Consider the following 25,631-nt stretch of genomic DNA (forward strand, 5'->3'; position numbering starts at 1 on the left):
ATATATTTACTGCAGTAATTTAATGACACTGTTTAGTCAACTGTTTGAGCTGCATATTTTATTTTAACGAGAGTGTCATTATTGATTGGAAATATGCAAAGAGAAAAGTCAAATTCTCGGTTCAAGAATTGGGCGAATTTTCCTTCTTTTCTGATGTTCCGTTCACACGACAAACATAATGCTTAGAGCATCTCCTGGAATATGGATATGAATCCCACGTCGAGATCTAAAAAAGGAATTTGATAGCATAAAATACAAATATAAATTTTGTATTGATTAGCATCTTCAGTAGTGGTTGTATCCATATTTAATTTGATACACTTGTCAATTATTTGTTGGATAATTAATTCATAAAATTTAATAAATAATTAAAATTAAAATAAATTGATGAAGTGGGTATGGATAGAGTCTCAAAAAACCCATATTCTCCTCCATACTCAAATTTCCATGTCATATTAAATTTTAATTATCCAACCATTATTGAAGAAGTTTTTTTTGTAAAAGTTTCTAAAATCCTAGGTGGCATCAATATTTTTAGAGACTCATACTCCATTGGAGATACTCTTAGAAGAACTCTTTGTCATCTCAAAGTTATATGCAACTGTAAAACGGATTTTCGCAAAGAGTTGCTCATGTTGTTTACAAAAAAAAAGTTGCTCTTGCTCATGCCTTTAGTATGCCAGTTCAACAGTAAAAAAATATGATTGTAATGGATAACGTTACTGCTTTGATTGTTACTTTGAAAAGTTTGTTTGGATGTACTCTTAGAAGTTGTTTTTCGATTTCTGAAAGTTGAAAAGTCAGAAGTCAATTTAGCAAAAACTTTTCAGAACAACTTCTAGAAGCAGAAAGATCAGCCTTTTATGAAGCAAAATAGTTTGTAGAAATTTACGTATAGTCCCATTGTTACTGGGCTTTGGACGATCTAGTCCTGTCCCCTTAAGCCTGGTACTGGTTAGTCCAAAATTCTCCCATATAGACCGTTTAGTCCAAAATCTGAACGAGTTAGTCCAAACCTCTCCGGATCTGGAGAATCATATTTTTCCGTTATTCCCTATATACCCTATTTACATTTTCGTATATACACTAAAAGAGAGAGAGAGAGCGCGCTTAGAACCTCTATATTTCAGATTTTTGGCGTGAGATTGAGACGATTTGAGGTTTCAGATTTTTGGTGTGAGATAGAGACGATTTGAGGTTTCGTTCTTCGGGATTTCTCGTTCCAGGTAGGCTTTTTTGATATTCGAGTATGCTAATTTCATTGATTTCTTCTCTTTTCTTCTTCTCTTTATTTGTCTGTTTTGAATCTGTCGATCTGATTGTTTTAATCTTTAAAATACGAAATGTGTTCAATGTTCTTAAGCATATTATTCGCAAAGTGGTGGTGATTCTGATTCTCATACTCTTTTTTACTTTGATTTTAATTCAATTTTTATTTACTTAGGTTTTAATTTCTCAAAAATTCTTCTCGACCTATTAGTTTTGGAAACCTAGTTAAGGTTTGTAGGTTTCGTTCATGGTTCAGACTCAATTAATTGAAGTTTATTTTGATTTGGAAGGGTTTGAAGGTTGTATAATTTCAGTGAATTTATCAGGGATTGGATTAATAACGAAAACGTTAGGAGATTCGGGTGATTCAATATGGGATGAACTCGTTGACAACCGAAAATTTGACTCCAAACACTCACACATTTTGAGAATCTTATGTTAGTTACTGCTAGTGCTGCATTCGTTACTTTTGTTACTGTAATTGCTCTCCATGTTGCAGGACGACTATCGTGATTAGACTTTGGTGTGGTTGTTTTCTGGCTCTAATCTATACAATGTTTGATTTGGATGAGAGTGTATATGGGATGAATCTGTTAACCTTAAATTTGTGTATTTTTTTTTTATATTTATCACAATATATGGCCATGGAAGTATGGAACTTAACAAGATTTTAGAAGATTATTATACTAATGAAACTAGTGTGCTTCCTTTGATATTTTGATATCTAGTAAAAATGCAGTGATTTTTTCTAATTTATCCTGTAATTGTAGTCGTAATGGTGTTGCTTCTCATTCTGTTTGATGATTATCCTCTCCAAAAATGAGAGACGGGATTCTCATCTTAACTCATCTGTAGGTACTAAATGATTTCATTCAAACGGCATATTCATATCCTAGAACACATTTTTTTATTTGCTTATATATATATGTCAACATTTGAACTCTGCTTGCCTAAGTTTGACTCCAAAATTTGTATCCCTCGACCTACCTTCGGATAACAGAATACTAAATCATTTATAGACTTTGTAACTATCAATTTAAGTAAGTTAATTTCATGCAGAATTGGATAAGGAAGATGAGTTCTCAATGAAATTGTACAGTCAAGAATTGCAGTTGTGAAAGGGATACAAGCAAGTCGCCAGGAGTGTAAGCTTACTCAGAGTTACTGTACTTATTTTATGGTGATCAACAGAGACAAAGAAGTTATTTCACCATACCAACATATATAAATTGGTTTTCGTTGGTACTACTTGAAGATGCGCACATTAGTTGATTACAATATCCTGAAAGGTAATTATCATACAAATATTGTTATTGATTTTGGATTTTCGTTTGTTTATTTGAAAGTATTGATTCTAACCAGTTTTTGGGTGTTGTGGATGAAGAATGAACTTTACATCTTGTTTTGAAGCTACACAGTAGGACTTAGCTAAAAGTACAACTAGGACAACATGATATGTCGCACGTAAGTTTCATTTTGGCATTTTCCCCGTGTCTATTTTATAGTTTCATTAATATTTTATTAGCAATATTTTACGTTATGAAATTGAGATTGTGAATGAATGATCATGTAATAGGTAACCATGTATTAGTAACGTATTGTCCGGGAACAAGCATTTGAAAATTTGAATGCTAGATGTTAATTTAGGAGGTAGAAGACTAATAATTTGTTAGGACACAGCAAGGTGTACTTGATTGTACACTTGTTCATGGTGATGACTTATGAGAGAAAATGACTTGTTCATTCATATAGGATGTGCATATTATTCTACACCCCAATTTCACTTGGCGATGAATTTGAGAAAGCAAACTATAATCTTCATTTTGGATTATAAATGCTAGATTTTGTTAGGTTTTTATAGATGTGTACATTTTTGTACACTAGTATGCTTGGTGATGAATGGATCCATAGGTTTATAGGGGTGTACATAGTTGTACACCATTGTGATATCTCAACAATATATGACATGTTTTGTAGAGTGGATGTTAGATTTTTGCAGATATGTACATAGTTGTACACCATTATCATGTGTACATAGTTGTACACCATTTTGGATATGGAGTAGAGTTAATTAGTTAGTCTAGGAAAACCCGAGAAATGTCATGTGTACCTTATTTGGCAGCAGTAAACCTTTTATGAAGTTAACTATCATTTTTCACGTGTATGTACTCCTAGTTTCCGACCGTATGGATTTGCTTTTCTTCTCTTTTTCTCTTCCTGTTCTTATTGTTTTATGGTTATTAGTTCTACTTTTGACTTTTTTCTTCCCTTCAGATTATGCTCTGGAAGGAAGTGAAGGCACACCATTGCAAATATATTAAATGTTTCCTACTGTCTAATAAGAAGATACATCATATTTCAACTCTATTTAAGGATCCTTGTTGGTCACTAGCTCATCTGATATGGATGACTCTTGAGTTTTCTTTTTTTTACCCACATCTATCGTTCCTGAGTTTTCTTTTTTATTTATCAAAGCTGGATTCTACCATAAGAAGATTAAGTTTCCTCCGGAATACCCATTCAAACCACCAGGCATCAGGTATTATTTAAGAACAACACAAGCAGAGAAAAAAATATGCCAGAAGGGAGGAGAGATTAGCTCAGGTAAGACGATGCATTTAGTTCAATTTAACTTCTTACCTACCTAATAATAAATATCCTTATTTTTTATCATTTTTTCAACGGCTTGGTTGTACACATGTCGATTCTTAATGTGTACATAATTGTACAAGTCGATGTTTTAATGTGTACGCAATTGTACACGTCGATTATTAATGTTTACGTAATTGAATGACTGATCTGACCGTATTCGACATCAGAAACTTCCATTTTTGGACATTAGAAATTGCTAGTTTTGTCACGTCGAGTCAGTTCTAGTTCTTTGTTTTCCACTCAAGTGGGATTCCATAAAAGTTAAGAGTATGATGTACCACTTTCACACTTCTTTTCCTGTACACTTTTTGTATTGCAGAACACTGTCTTCATACATTTCTCGTACAACTTCTAATACACATATATACTCTGCAAACGATTTTGTCACATTCTTGATGAATCAAGTAGTCGTGCTTAGCATGTCATCAAAGTCTAAGATAATTCATTAGGTGGTGTGGGAAATTGCAATCTCCCATCCAAGAGATGTATTCGATGTAGTTTTTTTTTTGTATGTGAACAGGATATGTGTTGACAACCTCCTACTCAAGAATGGAATGATAAAGTTTTACATGAAAATGAATGGAGGTGCCACCACATCTTTATGGGTAAACACTGCTTTACTTGTTTGTATAACTAAATGGATATGTTTAGTTTTAATCACCTAGACTTACTAAGTCTAGAATGATCGTTTTGCTGTATGTTTTACAAGGGTGTACATATTGGTGCACCAGTAGAATTCTCATGAAAAAGTAGGCTTGTGTGTGGTTATGAATGATCGGTTTTATGCATGTTTTGCAGGGGGTGTACACACTGGTGCACCAGTGTATTTTATATATAAAAGTAGGTTTGTGTGTGGTTATGTAGGATCAATTTTAGGCATGTTTCGCATGGGTGAACATATTGATGCACTAATGTGATTCTCATGAAAAAGCAGGTTTATGAATGATCGATTTCATGCATTTTTTTTTGTAGGTGTGTACAAAGTAGTGCATGTGAAAAAATGACTCCATAAGCTTATGCAAATTTTTTGTATGTTTTCTTTTTTGTACACATTAGATAAGATAAAGAAAATAATTTTTTTATAAATGAAAAATTATAGTAATATGGGTACTCTTTTCGCAGGTCTCAGAAAAAGCGTTAGTGGTTCTTAGGTAGACGATTCTAGTTGTATGTGCTATACAAGCTGATGCACCTTGTGGTCCTTGTCTTGTCTTTGGATTTTTGTAAATGTGTACATGTTTGTACACCAGTGTAAACTAAGATTTAAAAAAAATATATGAGAATCATATAGTCATATGGGTACTCTTTTTATAGATCTTAGAAAGAGCATTCCGAATATATGCGAATTTTGGACAAACGGTTTAAAAGATAAATTGTTTTTTAATTATTTTTATATTATTTAAAATGGCTGACATCATCATAAATCATTTTGGATTAAACTGTAAATATCTGGACTTAATTGTAAATCAGCAAGGTTATATGTGTATTTTCCATGTTTTAAATAATTTTTGGACTAAATTGTACCTAGTTGAATGGGTGTGGACTAACTAGTATATTTGGATGGGATTTTGGACTAAACCGCATTTTTCCCAAATAATTTTGTTTCTGACTTATACTTCTAGAGAAGCATGAGCGTTTTTGTTTCTGGTATCCAAGCGCGCATGTTCTGTATAAATACAGGTTGGATATGATCTAATCACAAGTTCATGCAGTTATACAAATTATTTTTACATTGAAATTAGTTTGCCCCTTGTGTCTGGTCTTTAGGTCAGTGCCGATAGCATTGTTAGTCAAGAATTAGAGAGTTTTTTTTTAATTTCTTTTTGGTAAGTTCAAGAATTAGAGAAAATACTTCCAAAAATGGCATTGCTAATGTCTTTTAAGGTTCCTCTTTCTGCCGAGGAAAAAAAATATCAAAAAGTATAGGAAAACAAATCATTTAGATGGAGAGATTTTTCTACATACAATGGTCAAATGAATTTCAGGGGTAAACTCTTCGAATTAAGATCCTTTTAAGGTACATTTTCAAGGCAAAGTTTCAACCCATTCATTTGACTTGTCTTGTTCTTTGCATTGGGAATTGTTGAATTTACTTCATTTATCCATATTAATTTAATAAGGGAGATTTTTTTCTTTAGCCCAAATAATTTTTTCTATATTAGAAACCCATCAATTAGATTCCATATTTGGGTAACCCATAATTAGTTAAAAGATTGCTTAGATTACAATAATAGTCTTCCACATAAATAAGGAATCCGTTTTTGTTTCCTTTTTATTTTGTAAAAAAATAACTTAATGTTATATCGATTACCCAAATATTTTATTGCTTTTAATACATTGTAACAACGTTCTTAGTTGGCATCCGAGCAACAAGCTGGGCGCCAACCCTTTTTTAAATAGCAACACCCAATTTATGGAAAATAAAACTACCTAGACCACTACCAGTATCATGACTAACTAAACAGTTCTTCAAACGCTTGAAAAAACAAACAATGTCTTCACTGAGTTCCCCTAAGGTGGTGAACGCCAAAACTCCCAAACCATAACCATGCGAATCACATTCACTCAAATATTAGAACGTCTGCGCGCAATTGCTTTAGAAATAGCCTGCCCCGAAATGAAAGAACGAACTCCATCACCAGTAAAAGGTGAAACACCTGTGACATCCATGCAAACATCTTGGTCGTTTTCTCAATTGAGAACAAGGATATCCGCTGGGTGTAAATCCTTGCCAAATTCTGAAGAAAAACCCAAAAAGATCTCTTTGCGTGCAGGAACACCAGCTTTGTAGCAAATACTCGCAATTACATCCCGAAATAAATCGTGACGAAATTTCAACCCCACGTCATTAGCACAATGTAATGCATGGTCTCCAAAAATATCCATAGATCCCTAAAAAGACTCCCTAAAATAATTCATGCTCTCTAAAAAAAAAAAAATTGATGTTAATTAGTTGACAAATGACAATCCCTAAAAAGACTCCCTAAAATAATTCATTTTGACTAATAATAAACCCTAAAGTGCGGCTAAAAAAACTCCAAAAATGAAAGATAATTAAAATGCGCTAGCCCAAATAACTTTTTTGGTTGTCCTAAAATAACTCGTTTTGAGTTTTGTCAGTGGAATGAAAATCTCAATTTTCACAGTTCCGTGATAATCATAGTTTTCACTCTGGAGCTTGATGAGAAACGTGATTTTAATACTTGATTTTAGTGATAATCTCAATTTTCACAGTTCCGTGATAATCATAATTTTCTGTGATATCACATTTTAGTGATAATCACAACAAGATTGTGATGAATCAAGTTTTCACTCAGAACACTTGAAACTGCGATGAAAGATTAAATTTGCATTGCAAAAAATACAGGTGAAAACTGTATTTTTCATTCCAAATAACGGGAAAAATGTAGAATCTGATAATGATATGAAATAACAAGTTAAAGTTTCAGCCTAATCAATTAATTCCATCTCTATAACTACTAGTTGAAACCTCACCTTCATTCTCTTTCATTGATTTGTTAGTTATAAACTTTCAATAAAATGATTTCCTTACAATTGTCTAGCATATGATCGGCTGTGAGAATCACAATAACTAGGGCTCTTTTTCAAATCTAAATGCTTCAGTAGAGAATCATGTTCTTCGTGATGATGATAACGGAAGCTTTTATTCTTCTTTAGTATATAAAAGCGTCACTGCATCATATGTGTTATCACTAAAGATAGTCGCACAGTAGGAGGAGGATGAAATGACATCTTTATTTTTCTCTTTAATTTTGGTTTGGTCATGGAAATTAGGGTTTGTCGTTTTTTTTTGTGTTGAAAAGGAAAATATGTAATGATATTAATGAGCCGTAAAAATTCTTTGAGGGAGAGAAAGTGAGAATCTGAGGGAGTGAATGTCGCCCATAAATGTTGGAGTCAATTGAATTGACCGTAAAAAATGGAATGTTACTGTTTTGTCGCCCATAAATAATGCAATCAATTAACTAATCATAAAGAATAAAAAGATAATTAATAAATTTGTTAGTATAATAGATAAAAGGTTAATCTAGTCTAAATGAAAATTTAAAAACATTAGTTCAATTTAAAACTATTAATCTTAACCGTAGATCTTATATTTCGGGCTATCAATATATACAATTTTATTGATGGATTTGCGGAATAGAGAGGATTCAAATTTGGGTTCCTCAGAAATTTCCACATTTAATAAATCATGAGTGGTCTCTACTACTGTGAAAATTAGTTGGCTAAAATATTTTGAAACTCTTCTTATATGTTTTTCCAAAGGAAAAGATACGGTTTAGTGTTTCCGGTTTTACTATGTTACTATAAGTGATTTAGATTATTCATGTTACATATGTTATAACAACTGTTAATTTTGTTACCTGTGTTAAATCACTAACAACTGGTTTGATCTATGGATCATTTTAATCCTTTGTCATCTTCATTATGATTTTGAAAACAAAACCCTTGAGAAGTGGTTAAATCTTCTGATCCTAGCATTTTTACTATTAGTAGAATTGTTATCTGGTTTGGATGAGTTTTTTTTTTGATCCAAACCATCCTATTTGAATTTGTCTTGTTACTTTGGAATAAGATTAGCATGGCTAGGTTTCTTTTTCATCATATAACTATGATGCTGGGTTATATGAATGTCCTTGTTATCTGTTTAAAATTTCTTTAACTGTAGGAAATTTCAAGTCGGTGATGTATTCGATCCAGATCTCGAATCAGAGTGTTATTATCAATAGAATTAAGGCATGCATCTTTTCGAAAAAAAAAAGAGAAGGGTTCACTATATCCAATATTTCAAACAACTCCATAAAATCGAATTTTTTTTACCAAAAAAGAGGTAAAACATCATGCATTGATTCAAATATGTGATTCCCTCGCTGAAGTGAGTAACAATATTAGTTACATTGGCGTACCAAAATTGAAATCCAACATTACTAAATCTAACTGATATATGAGATGCTTCCGGTATATGGAATTTACTCCTCAAAATAGAGTCCATATTTTGAAATTAATACGGGTTGTTGCTTTTTAGTTAAAGTCTTCACTAGTAGTGTATCTTTTCTCCCTTGGTTCGGCATAAATTTCCGATAACCTGAAAGTAGGTTCAGAACAATTTTGGACTATGACATTATGGTCGCTTCACTTTGTTGCCCATCGGAAGGCAGCTTACACTTTTCCATAAAAACGATTAAGTTTAACGATTTCTTATTCATTTTCTTTATTTTCTTCCGATTCCCAATATCTTCAGAATTCAGATATCTATCAAAAAAATTCAAAATTAGTATCTTCTGATTTCACTGCGAACTCACATTAATTTGTTTTAGTTCCGCTATAATTTCTTCTAATGATGATCGCATTTGCTGAAGATCATTATGCATTTTTTTCGTTAGCCTCCCAATTGCCATGTTGACAGTTGTCATTCTTATTCTTAATGCTACAATTAAGTTATGATTTAAATGATACTTATGTTTATTGATATTTTAGTTTTAGTTTAATCTTAGTTCTGGATCACTACACCATATTCAGTGATTAGTAACTAAAATTAGTAACCAACATGTTGCCGTTACTAATCTGTAACTATAAATTTCAGTTACTAAAATTTAGTAACTGCTTAATTTCAGTTACGAATTTCATACCGATTAGTAACTGTCGGGTTTCTGTTTCTATTAGTAACTAGCGTACTTAAATCATGCGAAACAAGTGTGTGCAGGGTAACACTATCTAATTTTATTCTACCCAAATTTTGTAACTGCTAAGACTACTTGAATATATTTCCGCCGTATGTATCTAGCTTATCTAATCTCAACTCCTCCTTCCCACAATTATCTTTTTCTTTTCCTTCTTCAACGAGCAGAGAAAAAAACCATGTCTTATTCTCTTCCTTACTCTTATCTTCTTCTCTTCTGTCTTAACAGTTACATCTGAAGAAGAAAATCGTCAGAAACGACCTAGAAAGATAAGTTTAATCTTTACTAAACCCTCGTATTTCAATTACAATCTCTAAGTCTTGGATTTGAAATCGATTTTCAGAAGAAAAAAAATTTAGGGTTTTGAAAACCCAAATCGCTATTTTTATCTAAAATTGTCGATCAAAATATGATAAGAGATTAGATCTGTATTCTCCTCATCTGAATCCTTCTATTGAGTTCAGAATCTCAAAAAAATTGAATAAAAAGTTTCTAGGGTTTCTTGATTGAAATCTCTTTATCATTATTTTTGATTGAAAATTGGTCTTTAGATTCGTAATCAGCGTCGTTGAATCTCTATTACCCATAGAATCAATTTGATTTTCATCGACTTTCAATTTTCAACCTCATATTGAACTTAATATCAAAAATTCGTTTAGCAAATTGATTATATGCACCAGCAGATGTAATTTGATAACATGAATCGAGCAAATTAGTCTTCAGGGTCATGTTGGTATAGTTTCTCAGTTAGGGAAATCATATAACATAGTTCACTTGTAATTTCTAATTCTAAATTCAATGAGACTAACGTACCACATTCTTCTACAGATTGAAGAGGTTCGCTTACGTCTGAATGTTGATGTTACTGCTGCGCCAGATTCTGTTCCTGCACCTGCGCCAATTGAATCATTCACAGACATGGTACAATGTTTTCTTTTCTAGATACTACAAGTCTGTGTCTGTGACCAAGATTCACATTTCTATAACTATGTGTAATGTCTTTTTCAATGTTTGCATGAAAGTATCATGAAAGATATAGCATTTCACGAGTACACTAGACCAACCTCTATTCAGGCCCAAGCTATGCCAATTTCTCTTCAGGGAAGGGATTTTTTGGGTTGTGCCGATCCAGGGAGTGGGAAAACTGCTGCTTTTGCTATTCTAGTGATCCAGGTTTTCTTTTGTTAGCCTCTACAACATTGGTTAGCCCAGCCTTCTGTTCGGCGAGGTGATGGTCCTCTTGCATTAGTGTTGGCACCTACCAGAGAACTTCCCCAACAGATTGAGAAAGAGGTGAGGTTACTGGTTTTTTACCACAGGGTTAGAAATGTTTTAACAACTGGTACATTCGTCTTCTGAGTAATACAAAAATGAAACTTGTTGTATCGTAAATAAATTTTCCAGGCAGTCTTTGCATTATCGTCATTATCTATAACCATCACTTGAGATTGTCACAATTTTAATTTTCTAACCCTTATGTAAACAAACTAAAGTCATTATTCTTGGGCTCGTCGTTATCTGAAACTTCACTTTTGCTCATTGAAAAGAACCATACAATTTTCTTCATATAATGTTTCTTGTTTCAACTGGGCTCAGTATTATTTGGTGCTTTCTTGTCTCTCTATGTAGACGATAATATGAGACGAGTACACCAAATTTCGTTCAATTTGAATGCATGTTGTGCATATTTTCTTTTCTCTACAGTTCTAATGGGTTCTGCACAATAAGGTTCACATCTTTATATTATGACGAGAACACTCATCATAGTACAAATTGATTTTCGCCTATACCATTAAAAAAGACACCTATACCATTAAAAAAGTTTATCATCTAGGAACAAGGTTCACATATTTATATTTTGATTTTCGCAGTTTTTTTTACCTTTGTTAACGAGGGACTAAGTCATTTTGATTGCTTTGTTCTGCTATTTTTTCTTCTTAGGTTATCAAATACCTTGGTGAGACAGATCAATTTCAAATTGAAGTTTGGTAAATAAACAAAGAAAATGGTTAGAGAAATAAATTGTTTTGTTGATTTTTGATCTTTTTGATAGGAACTAGAAGGTCTTAGTTGATGAGTGAGTGAATCCAATACACCTGGTGGTGGAACTTCGATAACGCTAGAGGAACTGAAACTTCAATAACCAATATTGGACAAATGGGTTCAATTATGAGCGGTGACCCAAAACAGAGGTAAATCTCATACCCTAGACATATTCAGTTTAAGCATGATAACGCTGTTTGCTCATTCATAGATCTGAACTCAACCCAAAACCTTAGTTTAATTGCCTTCATATGCCACCAAAAAGATGGTTAAAGGTTATGCAACTACTCTCTTTTATCATCAAGAAGTCAAGATTATGCAGCTACTCTCTTTTATTTTGTAGAGCATATGTGTTATAATGAATGATGGGCTAGCCACTATACTTGTACACTGGTTGGACATGTAAAGATAGTGTCATTCTTGCTGACATCGACTTTAAAGCATTGACATGTTATAGTCTGTGGCCTCTTTTGCCCCCATCTATTAAAACCTGATGACTTACTTTACTTTTGTTTACTTTAATAGGGTTCAGGTTGGGCGCCGTATCTGCACTGAATTCTCAAAAGTATTGATGCCCTAGGTGCTGTTGGAAGCACCAAAAGTCTTGATTGGTTTTCTCGTTGGAGCTCTGCTTCCATACTGGTGTTCTGCTATGACCATGCATGAAGATTGTAGGAAGCTGCAGCTCTTGAACTTCGCATGAAATTTATCACTTTTCCTCGTCTTATAGAAGGTACTGCAAATCCACACATTCGAAATGGATTTCATGATTACACGTTTCTCATACTATATGTTTGTTTGGTTATGATGCAGTTGTATCTTGAGATGAATCATGCATTTGTATTTCAGCTTTCAGAGAAAAAAAACACATATACCATAGAAAAGATTAGTTCTGAAATTATGTGCTTTACACAAAATCTTGTAGAATGCATAAATTTGATTAGGAAGTGCATGAACGACTGGAATGTTGGCCCCTGCAAGTATGCTAATACTCATACTAATGGGAAACATTCAATTTGTACTATGATGAGTTTTGAACCTTATGAAATAAAGATATTCAGTACTCAGTCTTGTGTATTACTTGTTTCTTATCTTATGAAATCCAACATAGTAAGTTCAAATGGTTTGTCTTGTTTAAATATGGTATGCGAGAGTTTGCGAAACTCTATTTCTGAATCCATTGTATTCTTGCTTGCAGACGAAGCAGTTATCAGGATTGTCGAGGACAAGCGGGAATTGGATAAAGAAACAAGTAGAATTTAGGTAATCTTATTTGTACTGCTGGAAATCATATTTTTAGATGAGAAAAGAGTCACGTGCCTATACTTAGTAGTTATGAATCATCCGACAGTTGAACTCACCATGAACCTAAGTATCATCGAACAAATCGATTAACATATATATTGATTGAAACAATGTTAGCTTCTTTTGAATGTAGAATGTAGAATGAATGAATGTTTACTTTTTTTTAATGGAGAATGGATGTTTGAATTGGATTGAATGACAACAATTGCAGGGGATAGGGTACTTGCAGGGTAAAATAAAAGGGGTGGGAATTAATTTTGACCAGGTCAATGAAGACCGGACTTCTTTTTTTTTAGTTACAAAAAATTAGTAACGGCAGAAAAGTGTTTACCAGGATAATAGGAATCGGTCAACGTTGACTTAGTCAATATATTTGTAACCCTAATAAAAAATTAGTAACGGTCTGGTGTGGTTACTAATTTTCATTTCGTAACGGCCATGTGTTAGTTGCGAAAACAGTTACAACCCCGGATTCGTAACGGCAACATGTTGGTTACGAAAATTTGCTACACCCCCTTTTGAAACGGTTTATTTGTGTTACAACCCCATTTAGTGACTGAAATAATAAGTTACTAAACGCAAAATATGGTGTAGTGGATCAACTAGCTGGATTAGATTCAATTTTTAATTCCTTCAATATAATCAACCTTTCCTATTGTGATTTGTTTGTTTTGTGAAGCCCCAACTCTTCGAAACACGTGTTGCTAATATTTGTTTCTATGGGCAATCTCAAAATGGAGACTAACTCGCCCATATGAAAGACCACTCACTCATATGAACGAGTGAACCCACTATGAGCAAAAGGAAAAGAAACACTACACATGAGATTATCTCCCGTTAGAAGGAAAAAAATTGAACAAGACGGGGGATTGTTCCCCGTGCATAAAAATAACTCAGTTCGTGGAGGCATGAGAAGACAAGAGTGAGATACGGAGATTTCAAGGTAGCAGTTTTTATTTCCTTCCTTTTGTGTGCAGCGTTGGATTTGAACATCTAATGGTTGATACCTGTAATGGGACCATGTTTATAGTTCGTCTGCATTATCCACTCATCCGTCAAAAGTGGAGCCCGGGGTGAAAACAAAAAGTGATTATTTCCACTTTTAAAAGAACTGTTCAACGGGGACAGTTCCCGATCCACCTCAAAATAGAAAACCAAACGGGAGACAGTTACCCGTCCAAACCTAATTTTCTTATAAGCGGGAGACAATCTCCCGTTTATTACTTTTTTCCCAGACGGGGGATAGTCCCCCATCTAGTGTTACACTCCCAACCACTCGTTCAAATGAACGAGTGCATAAACGTGTTTGGGTGAAAAGGGGGCTAAACACTACCCATAAAAGCCTCTAGTTTGGTCTAATTGGTAGTGCACTCCTTCATTTGAAAGAGTGACACTACCCTTAGGATTTGCTCTTAGGTTCCTTGTGATTAATGAAGATTATTTGAAACCTGTTTTTCCATGTAATAAAGCTTTATTTTTTTCTTAAATAAACATATTAGGATACTCTAAAAGGTTTTCTCGAGGTTCAAAAGATATAATAGAGTAATGTTTTTCGTTTTATCTTTACAAATTGTTAAATTACTATATTGCAGAAAAATGTATAAGATTTCTACTCCCCAGAAAAGGTTAAATTCATATAAGTTCTAAAGAATTTGTCAAAAATAGAGCTCAACATGTTAAGAGAATATGAAACATACAATTTTGCTCAATAAAATCGTACCAAAAACCAATATCATTGTGAAATTAAATTATGTAGTTTCTTTTATTTTCTTTTTCCTCTAAAACTGTATTTTACCTGTACAACCTATAATAATTGGTATCGTATTCATGATTGGTAATCAGGCAGCAACAAGAATACTCTTGGGCAAAAGAAACCTCACCTCTCGTGCTTCCTGGCTTTCCACCAGCTAGTATCCCGACAAGTAACCAACAACAATAACCATCCAATAGGCCGACCTAACACTAGTGGATTAAGAACAACATAGATGGGGTTGCCAGGGAACATCCAGGAATTACATGTGCATGGATTTGAAGGTGAGAATCGTGATGGCTCTAGCGCAACCATTGAAGATAACAATCACTTTGAGAACTGAAACCAGGGAAATGCTAATGGTATCCAAAACCGCGACAGAGAGACACTGGCCAAAAGCAATTTTCGAGACCGATTCATAAATCTCATGTGTTTCATAAGCTCTCATACTGAATCGGGTTGGTATGTATCAAGAATGATCACTGAATCTAAGCAGAGACTGCGTCGAATACCACATTACGTTATGCAACACAATTTAGGGAAGGAACTAGGCAGCATATGACCTAGCCAATCAAGCGGTGGATAGAAAACAATCAGGAAATCTTTCAATAACAATATGGGACCATGCAATCCTATATTTTCTTTACCATATTATTTTGAACGACTCTATGCCTCTACGGGTACTACGTATCCACATGTAATTGCTCTTTATTTGATTGATAAAAATCATGCTTCAAAATGAAAGAAATAATCGGACAGTTAACAAGATTATTATGATCTTTTTTTTTTGATACCCTGGACTAGTGATCTCTAGACTACATCCGAACTCCTTAAATTAGAGTGGTTTTTAGCAATTACACGGTTCGAATCCCTATCTCCGCAGTGGGAAGGAGCATGACAACCACCTGACCACTTGGTGATTGGCTGGATTATTATATCTCCTCCTTAAAAAAGTGAAAACATCAATTTACTGAAACGGAGTAATACCGTACCTTGATGATGAACGAAAATTGAATTTTAATACAACTTTTTCATCCTCCCGGAGTCCAACCTCAGCGGCTCAGCCCACTCCAACTTTGTTTTGCCAACATGCCCCTAAGACCCGCTGAACCATAGTTTTGTACAGTACTTTTGTTTGTTTGGCTGGTATAAGAAAATAAGTAGTTTGCAAAAAATGAAAAGTAAAATCGAATCCTAGCCAAAATCTTATCCAAGCAAGCAGAACTCAAAGACAAGTCTTCTATTGAACGAGCTCCATGAATTCTCCTCCTCCTTCCTTCCCTCCCTCCCTCCATATAAAACCCATCAACCTTTAGGGCGAAATCTCGGATCATTGATTTCATGTTCAGGTACTTTTTCACTCATTATGTTCATAGATTAGGGAAAAAAACCCTAGAATAATTGTTATTACCGAAAACTATTATGAATCTATTTGTGTTTTCCCATGGTATTTATTAAGATTGGGAGCTAGAATTTATTAACCTTACGAACTTATTTGATATAGGATGAATGCTGTCAAGGACTGGATTTCATCTCAGTTAGCATCCAATAGCTTGTCAAGAACATTACCAGGGAATGATAATTTCATTGATGATGAACCTCAGGAGGAAGAATATGAAGATAGAGGTATGAATATGATGATGCCCTTTGCTTTCTTTTCCTTAATCATAGGTTTTAGTGTGATTTTGCTCCTTGAAATTGAAGAATACTCGTTCACACATGCTCAAATAGATCTATGCTGTATACTTAAACTGAATTGAAATTATAATTTGTCTGTTAGAAGCTAGTAGAATAATTTTGTTTCTGTATAGAAGTGGGGAATTTTTTTTTTACAGAAATTATCTGCAACTTCGAATTTTGTGGGAAAGTATATATAAATCAAGAACTTTTGTGTTAGGGGAAAATTTAGGCAAGGGGGTATTATGCATTTTATTGTACTGAAGGTAAATGATTAAATACATACACACAAGTTTCTGTTCCTAAGGTTGTACTGTCCACATTGTTTGCACACCACAACACTAATAGTTGCTTTGAACTGCCTCTTTTTCCTCTGAATATCCTCAATGGACCTTGTCAAGGGTGTTTCAGGATCACTGTGCGTGTGTACAAACATGGTCTAGTCTGCAGCATGTAAACTTAAAGTTGCACATTCATTCGACCGACTGTAACATACAGTTAAATATGGTAGTTCGATAGCTAATTGTCTAATGCTTTAGTGTTACCCCAATTTTCGAACACTTGACGACTTCCCCTATCCATTTCTTATGCTTTTGGTGTCCTTTTAACGATTTTGTTTCATGAAAATTTCAGGTGCAAATCTCATAGGAAGTTTACCAGAGCCCCATGTTTCTCCTGATACCTCTCTTCAATCTCCCACAGCCAATTCAGATAATCAACCTCCTCCACAACGTGCTCTAGTAGATGATTTTCATTTCTCCAAATATAACATTAATGAGAAAGATCCATTGTCTAAGATCAAAGCTCTCCAAATTAAGTTCTTACGTCTTGTCCGTCGTATAGGGCAGTCATCTGATAATCTCTTGGTGGCACAAGTCTTGTATCGATTACATCTAGCTACTCTAATACGAGTTGGAGAATCTGATTTAAAGAAATCGTCTCTTCCGAATGATAAGTTAAGAGCAATAGCGACAGAACAAGAAGTTACTGGCTCTCCTACTTTGGATTTTTCTTTGAGGATACTGGTCTTGGGAAAAACAGGGGTTGGGAAGAGTGCTACTATAAACTCAATTTTCGAGCAAATGAAGACAACAACAGATGCATTCCAACCTTCCACTGATCAAATTCGAGAAGTCACAGGGAGCATACATGGCATTAAAATCACATTCATTGATACCCCTGGGCTTTTGCCTTCATCTACAAGTAATCTGCGCAGGAATAGGAAAATCCTGCTCTCAGTGAAGAGGTACATCAAAAGATTCCCTCCGGACATTGTTTTATATGTTGAACGCCTTGATCTTATAAACATGGGTTACAGTGATTCTCCCCTTCTGAAGCTTATAACTAATATTTTTGGATCTGCAATTTGGTTTAATACTATCCTTGTTATGACCCATGCTTCTTCAGCTCTCCCAGAAGGACCTAGTGGAAATCAAGTTAACTACGATTCATATGTGACCAATTGCTCAAATCTGGTTCAACACTACATACACCAGGCTCTTTCAGATTCACAACTCGAAAACCCTGTCCTATTGGTGGAGAATCATCCTCATTGCAGAAAGAATATCTTAAGGGAGAAAATTCTCCCAAATGGGCAGGTTTGGAGGCCTCTGTTTATCCTGTCGTGCATTTGTACAAAAGTCTTGGGAGATGCTAATGCCCTCCTGAAATTTCGTGACGACTTTCAAATGGGACATGCTGGTAATACCCGGTTGCCATCGTTGCCGCATCTCCTCTCCACTCTTCTACGGCCGCGTTCTGAATCAAGTACGATAGAAATGGTTGATGAGACTGATGTGATGTTAGAAACAGAGGAAGAAGAGTATGATCAATTGCCTCCAATTCGGATCCTGACAAAATTGCAATTTGAAAAGTTAACCGAGTCTCAGAAGAATGAATATCTTGATGAACTTGATTATAGGGAGACCCTTTATCTCAAGAAGCAGTTGAAGGCCGATATTCGCAGACAAAAAGAGAAAATTCTTTCTAACAACGTGATCTTGGCTGGTGATGATAATCCTGATAACCAAGAAGGACCCCCAGAGGCTGTTCAATTGCCAGATATAGCTTTCCCACCTAGTTTCGATTCAGACCACCCTACACACAGATACCGCTGCCTAATAGCCAGTGATCAGTGGCTTGTTCGACCTGTTCTTGATCCTCAAGGTTGGGATCATGATGTAGGGTTTGATGGCATTAACTTGGAGACGTCTGTGGAAATAAAAAGAAATCTACATGCATCTGTTATGGGTCAACTGAGCAAGGACAAGCAGGATTTTAATATGCAAACTGAATGTTCTGCAACTTGCACGAACTGTAAAGGGTCCTCTGCTTCTGCAGGTTTTGATGTTCAAACATCTGGTAAGGATCTGGTATGCACAGTTCGTGGGGATACAAGCCTGAGGAACTTCAAGCACAACACAACTGGATGCGGGATTTCAGCAACTTCTTTTGGGAATATGTTTTATGCTGGTGCTAAAATTGATAACTCCATTTTGATTGGGAATAGAGTGAAGCTTGTTGTGAATGGTGGGGGCCTGGGAAGCGCAGGTCAAGTAGCATATGGTGGGAGCGTAGAGACGATAATTAGAGGGAGAGACTACCCAGTAAGAAATGATAAAGTTAGTTTTCTTCTGACAGTGCTCTCATTCAATAAAGAAATGGTTTTAGGGGGTACTTTAAATTCTGATTTTCGACTTGGGCGAGGTACAAGTATGTCAGTCAAGGCAAATCTTAACAGCAGAAATATGGGACAAATTTGTTTAAAAACAAATAGTTCTGATCATATGGAGATTGGGGTAATTGCAGTTATCACAATGTTGAGATTCCTTTGGAAAAAGGTATCCGGGGATTTTTGAAATGTAGAAGCTGATGATATGGGGTGAATTTGAAATCTTACTGACACTGGTTTTTTTCTAATTTAAATTTTAAGATTCCGTCTTAAAAAGCCTTGCATTTTGCGGCAATCATATTTTTCTGCAAGATTTGCCACAAGCTTACCACCAGCAATCAGTTTGGGCTTTTTCTGGCTGCTCATGTTTAGCAAATAATGATATTGCATCTCTTCTTTTCCTTTTTCTGTTTGCCCATTGCCCAACAAAACTGAATGAGCAGTGCGCGAGCATAATTGTACCCACTTTCATGTATGATTCTATCATTCATAGGTGAAATAAAGATAAACTTTTACATTTACAATGAACTTAATTTTACGACTATAAACAAATCACTCTTTCACAAGTCGGAAAAACAGAAGAAGAACCAAAACATTTGGAGACTGGTCGGTAAAATCCAAGCTCAACTGATAATTTTACTACTAGCATGTAGTATTTCGTCAATGATCTTGTTCAGATTAACATAAGATGAGCCACCAGGTGCAACCGCTTCCATACCTTTCCTCTTCCATACCATGGCTTTACTCTTCATTTCCTTGCCCTTCTCACCTTCCATCAGTTCTTTAACCAAATCCTCGACTTCATCCCTCTTTACAAAATTATCAATCTCCATACCGATTCCCCAATGCTTACATGCATACCTACAATTTGTTTGTTGTTCGGCAAAAAACGGCCAGCATATCATAGGAACACCACTGTAGATACTCTCTAGAGTTGAATTCCAACCACAATGTGTTAAGAACCCACCTATGGCAGGGTGGTTCAATACCTCCTCCTGTGGACACCAATTTGGAAACAGACTTCTTTCTTTTGTTTCTTCAAGGAACTCTATAGGTAACTTTGCAGAATCTTGTTGGACTAAATCAGGTCGAATGACCCACAAGAAAGTTCGCTTACTGTTAGCTAGTCCCCAAGCGAATTCGACCAACTGTTGTGTTGTCATGACAGTGATACTGCCAAAATTCACATAAACGACTGAGTTGTGTTCTTTGGTATCGAGCCATAGTAGACATTCTGGTTCTTCTTTCCATAGATTAGAGCCAACAGACTTTAACTCATCTGTTTGCTGAGTTTGATCGATAGGTGAATGAAGAGAACCAAGTGTGAAAAGAGGAGGTAGTGATAAGCTCCCGGACCGCATTGCTTCTACAACTTCATTCTCTAACTCATCAAATGTGTTCAAGATGATACCTGAAGCTTTTGTTGCATTCTCTGTTTCTCCAAGAATGTACTCGATCATTTTATCATTAGGGTCTGTTATTCGTGCAAAAGCAGGGAAATCCATAAGCCGGATATTGTTAAATCCAGGAATGTCGACTATAGTTTCAAGGAACCCAATTGTTTGGCAACCCTCATCTGCAAGAACAAAATATATCATGTAAAGTTGTTGTTAACATTGTACTTATCTATATATGAACATGAACTCAAATAACAAATGTATGTTTTCGATGATATATATTGCGTACCTTTGTGCAGAATGAGACCTTTTTCGAGGAGATGACGATAATGGAGATAACCCATGAAACCACAAGCACTAGTAGTCCAAAACAAGTACTCGGGGAGTCCAAACTCTTTAGCAACTGCAAGTGTAAAACTCATATGCCCATCAGAAACCACACAAGTAACACGAGGAATATCCAGTGTTTCCTTAAGTTTAGCAAGGAGATTCTGAAATGGAACTCCACAATTTTTCTTGGTGGAGAAACAAAGAGAATCAATATCTTGTGTTGAATCAATATCACTTGGTGGTAGTCCATCTGGAATTGTATGGAACTGAAAATCAGGTAAGCCTTTAACAGAATCAAGTCCCCTCGACTTGATTAAACGTTTATGATTAAACTCAGTGTTGATAAATGTGATATGGATGCCTTTGTTATGAAGAAGTTTTGCTAGTTTCAACATTGGATTTATATGACCTTGAGCTGGAAATGGAATGCACACAACATGCCGTGTAACTTGAATCGTAGAACTCATTTCTCTAACTATAATATTTCTCTGACAAGATATATCCACTCGCTGTAATTCTCTTTGTTTCCCTCTTCAAAAAGCTTTACAATAATTGTGTTGCATTTCAAGTGTTGAAGAGATGCTTTCTTATATTAGTTAATGCACAAAACATCTCTATTTAGCCTCATAACAGCTAGCTTGAATTGCGTTTGAGATTTTTGAACACAACTAGTAGTCACAACTCTTGGAACGACGGTTATTGGGAAAACAACGTCCAACCAATTGAGTTGGCCATGCATAAAAAGCTTCATGCGCGTAGCCCACGTTGAAAACATGTTGTATTACCACCGTCAAGCACACTCATTTAAGACCCATCCACATTAAGCTAGTTGATCCCTACCGGAGGTTCCACAATCGAGAGTAACCGTACAACTATATATGTCGGTGGTCAGACTTCCTTTTTTTAGTTTAGACAAGGGACAGAAACAAGAACAAAAAAAAGAACAGGAATTTCTCTAAAATAATTACTCCCTCCGTCTCCAATATATATGCGGAGTTGTAAAAATTTGTAGTCCCATTAGATAGGCGGACTTTCAATTCTAAGATAGGTTTTTTCATATATCACCCTTATTTATTATAGGTAGTTATCACCATAATTATGTTAATGTTTCTAATGTTGAAAATTGTACAAGGGTAAAACAAGAAAGATGATGGAAATGTAGGAAATCAAAAAAAAAATCTTATTCTAAAAAAAACTCACTTCTCCGCCTATACATTGGGGACGGAGGGAGTAGTATTTAAGGCTGTTAAGCCGTGGGGTCGTTCTTTTGTGTGCAAAAGTCTTTTATCTATTTGGGTTCTCTTCCAAGCAAGTTAAGCTTCGTTGACTTCAAATTATAATATAAGCTTCTACCAAAGAAGTTTTCGAGAAAAAGACAAGTACAAAAGGTTGGGTGCAATAATCAAAATAAGAAAAAAATCAAATAAACAAAAATTATTGATACTTACAGCGCGTTTGGATACAATTCTGTTTCTGACTTGTACTTCTCCAGAAGCAGAAGTCAGAAGCCAGGATATTTTGCTTCACAAAAAGTTAACTTTTCTACTTCTGGAAGTCGTTTTAAAGTTCTACACCCAAACTGACTTCTTGCTTATTGACTTCTAGAAGTCAAAAGTTATTTCTGGACGTGTATCCAAACGCGCTATTATCTCCTTTACAATGGAAACGATCGATTCGATGAAATAGACGAGCTCCCAAAATCTCTGCAACAACAACAAGGCAAAACTTTGGAAAAACAGAGTGAGTCACGTGTTCAACACGCTGTCCTTAAGACATTAGCGTCTGGCTACACTCAAGAGTGGTGTTATGACCCTCACAGGACGTCCATCTCCAGGATAAAACACCATACTACACCTACTACTAGCATATGTAGTAAATGCTCAACTTGATCTTGGCAACTCCGAAAAAACCCTTAAGGAAAATCGCGAACGTTAAAGAAATCACTATAAAATATTTCCCCTCAGGGGTCTCTCTAAAAAAATAGAGAATCCCCTATCCCATGGATTTTACAAAAGTAGAGAATTTGTTTATATAATGGAGTAATACAACTTAAAAAGAGGAACTCCCCGATGTGGGACTAAAAAGTTTCATTCAAAAAAGAAAACAATAAGTTATTATTTTTCTTAAAAACTTTAAAAATCAATCTTCTATTAATTATTTTCCAACAATCCCCCAAATGAATGAAAACCTCAATGAAACATGAAAAACACAGATAGATCTTGGTAAATCAACACCCCAATCCCACGACCGAACTGACTGAACAGATAGACGGACCGTGCATATAGAAGTCATACTAGCCATTCACACGTCCTCTCTCTCACATTAAATCGTGTTGTCTCCATGGTCATACTATGGATTGCAAAATCATACAATATAGAGAGCTTTCATCTTTAGTTTCTCACAAATGAGACTAAAGGTTCCTTTCAATAAAGTGAAAATGCATGAACTAGTGAACCCTTAGTTCCTAAGTTCCAGTAATACCAAAACCATCAAAGCGAAAATCATAAAAAATACATGCAGGAAATACCATTTTAGGCAGAGGTGTCCATGAGGTCTTGAACCTTTGCTTAGAGAGATATTACCGGAACTACTTGCTAGAGACAGTGAACGCGATGTCTTGAACTGCGAGCGTTAGATGTAATTCGCGATAATAACCACGGATGATATCTCCAAGGTTGCTGTCAAGCTCGTGCTGTTTTGTCCAATTTGGCCGTGGACATATCATGTTTCCCAGAATGCTCTAGAGAATCAAAGCTCATATTCTCATAGGAAGCGGCCCCACTTCCTCATTCAAGTAGTGAGTTTCCATAAAGAGTGTTACTGCTACACCCCACTTCAATTTTAAATTAAAAGTATATAACTCATTAAGACTTATTAAAAGTCATCCTTCACATGCAATAACACTATCACGTCTACACCATAGGGAAGGGACAAAGAATGAAATTCTCTAGTAGTGCTTACCTTTACCCACCACAAATTAGTTGTCTCATTCGAAACCTTGATCTTGGGATCTCCAGTCAGCAAGGTTGAGTATCCTTCATTGGAAGTTAAATTTATGAGCTTAAGCCCCATCCCCCTCGATGCATTTCTAACTATCTCTTTGGACAAACCTTTCGTCAAAGGTTGCGCGATATTCTTCTTGGACTTTATCCAATCAATGGAAATAACACCGATTGAGATTAATTATTTTTAGCTTTAGCTATTATAGCTTGGCTAACACAATGTATAGATATAGTTGGCACATGCCTATGCCAGAGGGGAATGTCTTCTAAAAAGCATCTTAGGCACTCGACCCCCTCTCGTACTTTATCTAACGCAATACTCTCAGATTCCATAATGAATGAACAATATATGTTTATTTGGAAATCATCCAAAAACAAACCCTCCTGCTAGAGTGTAAACATATTCACTCGTAGACTTAGACTCCTCTGAATCAACTATCCAGTCCGCATCAGAAAATCCCTCAAGGACAACAAGATACCTTTCATAAATCAAACAGAAGGTCATAAAGTATTTTAGGTACCATAATACTCTACTCAGTGCATCTGAATGCTCTTGCTCTGGACTAAAATTATATCTACTTAACTTACTCACAATATATACAGTTCATTAAATTCATCAGACATCCTATAACTCATGAATATTCAAGTTAAGATACTCTATTACCCTTACTTTTCTTGAGTCTATAAGAAGAATCGTACGGAGTACAAGCAGGCTTACAATCAGACTAATTGCATATCTTAAGCACAAATTCAACATAATGAGAATGACTAAGACTATAAATGTTATATTATCTTCTAATCATCATCCCTGAGATTACATCATAGGGCCTAAGTCTTTCAAGTCAACGTTCTCATTCAGCGATTGTTTTTAGTGGAATTAATCACATCTATGTTTGTATCAAGCATATCATCAACATACAAGCATACAATCACATAGGTATCCTTAACAAGTTACTTGTAAATATACTTGTCAGATTCATTAACTTAAGTCCACTAGTCATTATCACATGATCAAATCTTCCATATCACTGTTTACGTGCTAATTTGAAAACCATATAAAGATTTTTCAACTTACAACCTTTCTCTTCACAACCTTTCACTACAAAGTCCTCAGGTTGATCTATGTAAATTTCTTTATCTAATTCACGGTTCTAGAAAAGCGGTCTTAACATCCATCTGATGTATCTCTAAGTTCTTTATGGCAGCAATAGCAATTAGCATCTCAAAGGAAGTAATTCTCGTCACAGGTGAATAAGAATCAAGGAAATATACACCTTCTTTTAGTTTATAGCCTTTAGCTATCAACCTAGCTCATATTTTTCCACAGTTCCATCTACCTTACGTTTCCACTTAAAGACTCATTTACATCTTATGTTCTTACTCCCTGGAGGTAAACTAGCAAGCTCCCAAGTATGGTTTCAGTAAAGAAGCTTCTTACCAGAATGGGGTTTCAGTAAATGTTATGGATTCTTTACGAGTCTGGAACTCACACTAAGCTAGGCATATATGAAGTCAGGTCCATTATAAGTCTCAGTTCTAATCCTTTTAATTCTCCTAGGATCAACTCTACTTCATTTTCCTTTGAACGTAAATTCTTACTAGTTGAAAAGACATCTAGGGGATCAATAACACATCTTTAAGAAGAGACAGGTTTCAAAATAATCATGTTCAAAGAACTCAACATCCCTAGACTCCATAAATTATTCACACCAACGTCAGAAAATCAGAACTCACAACCAAAAAACTATATGTAGTAGGGTATTCAGGATACCCTATGAAGACACAGTCAAAAGTTTGGGTCCTATCTTAGTTCTCTTAGGAGAAGGAATAACT

General features: G+C 35.1%; 2 protein-coding genes and 1 long non-coding RNA gene across 3 annotated transcripts; 2 read left to right on the forward strand and 1 right to left on the reverse strand.

The window, feature by feature from the left end:
- The first annotated feature begins 3,645 nt into the window (after positions 1 to 3,645).
- Positions 3,646 to 5,271, forward strand: LOC113284655. The gene is made up of 3 exons (XR_003328295.1): positions 3,646 to 3,873; positions 4,442 to 4,526; positions 5,044 to 5,271. It is a non-coding gene; the product is annotated as an uncharacterized LOC113284655 (long non-coding RNA).
- Positions 5,272 to 15,913: 10,642 nt separating this feature from the next.
- On the forward strand, positions 15,914 to 19,345 carry LOC113282747 (translocase of chloroplast 90, chloroplastic-like). Its single transcript, XM_026531810.1, has 3 exons — positions 15,914 to 16,070; positions 16,226 to 16,347; positions 17,032 to 19,345. The coding sequence occupies exons 1-3, from the start codon at positions 16,063 to 16,065 to the stop codon at positions 19,254 to 19,256; spliced, it is 2,355 nt and encodes a 784-aa protein (XP_026387595.1). The 5' UTR covers positions 15,914 to 16,062; the 3' UTR covers positions 19,257 to 19,345.
- Positions 19,346 to 19,542: 197 nt separating this feature from the next.
- On the reverse strand, positions 19,543 to 21,403 carry LOC113282748 (7-deoxyloganetin glucosyltransferase-like). Its single transcript, XM_026531811.1, has 2 exons — positions 20,756 to 21,403; positions 19,543 to 20,645 (listed from the first exon to the last, which is right to left on the reverse strand). The coding sequence occupies exons 1-2, from the start codon at positions 21,261 to 21,263 to the stop codon at positions 19,693 to 19,695; spliced, it is 1,461 nt and encodes a 486-aa protein (XP_026387596.1). The 5' UTR covers positions 21,264 to 21,403; the 3' UTR covers positions 19,543 to 19,692.
- Positions 21,404 to 25,631: the final 4,228 nt, after the last annotated feature.

This window comes from Papaver somniferum, chromosome 5, assembly GCF_003573695.1.
Source record: "Papaver somniferum cultivar HN1 chromosome 5, ASM357369v1, whole genome shotgun sequence".
NCBI classification, from domain to species: domain Eukaryota; kingdom Viridiplantae; phylum Streptophyta; class Magnoliopsida; order Ranunculales; family Papaveraceae; genus Papaver; species Papaver somniferum.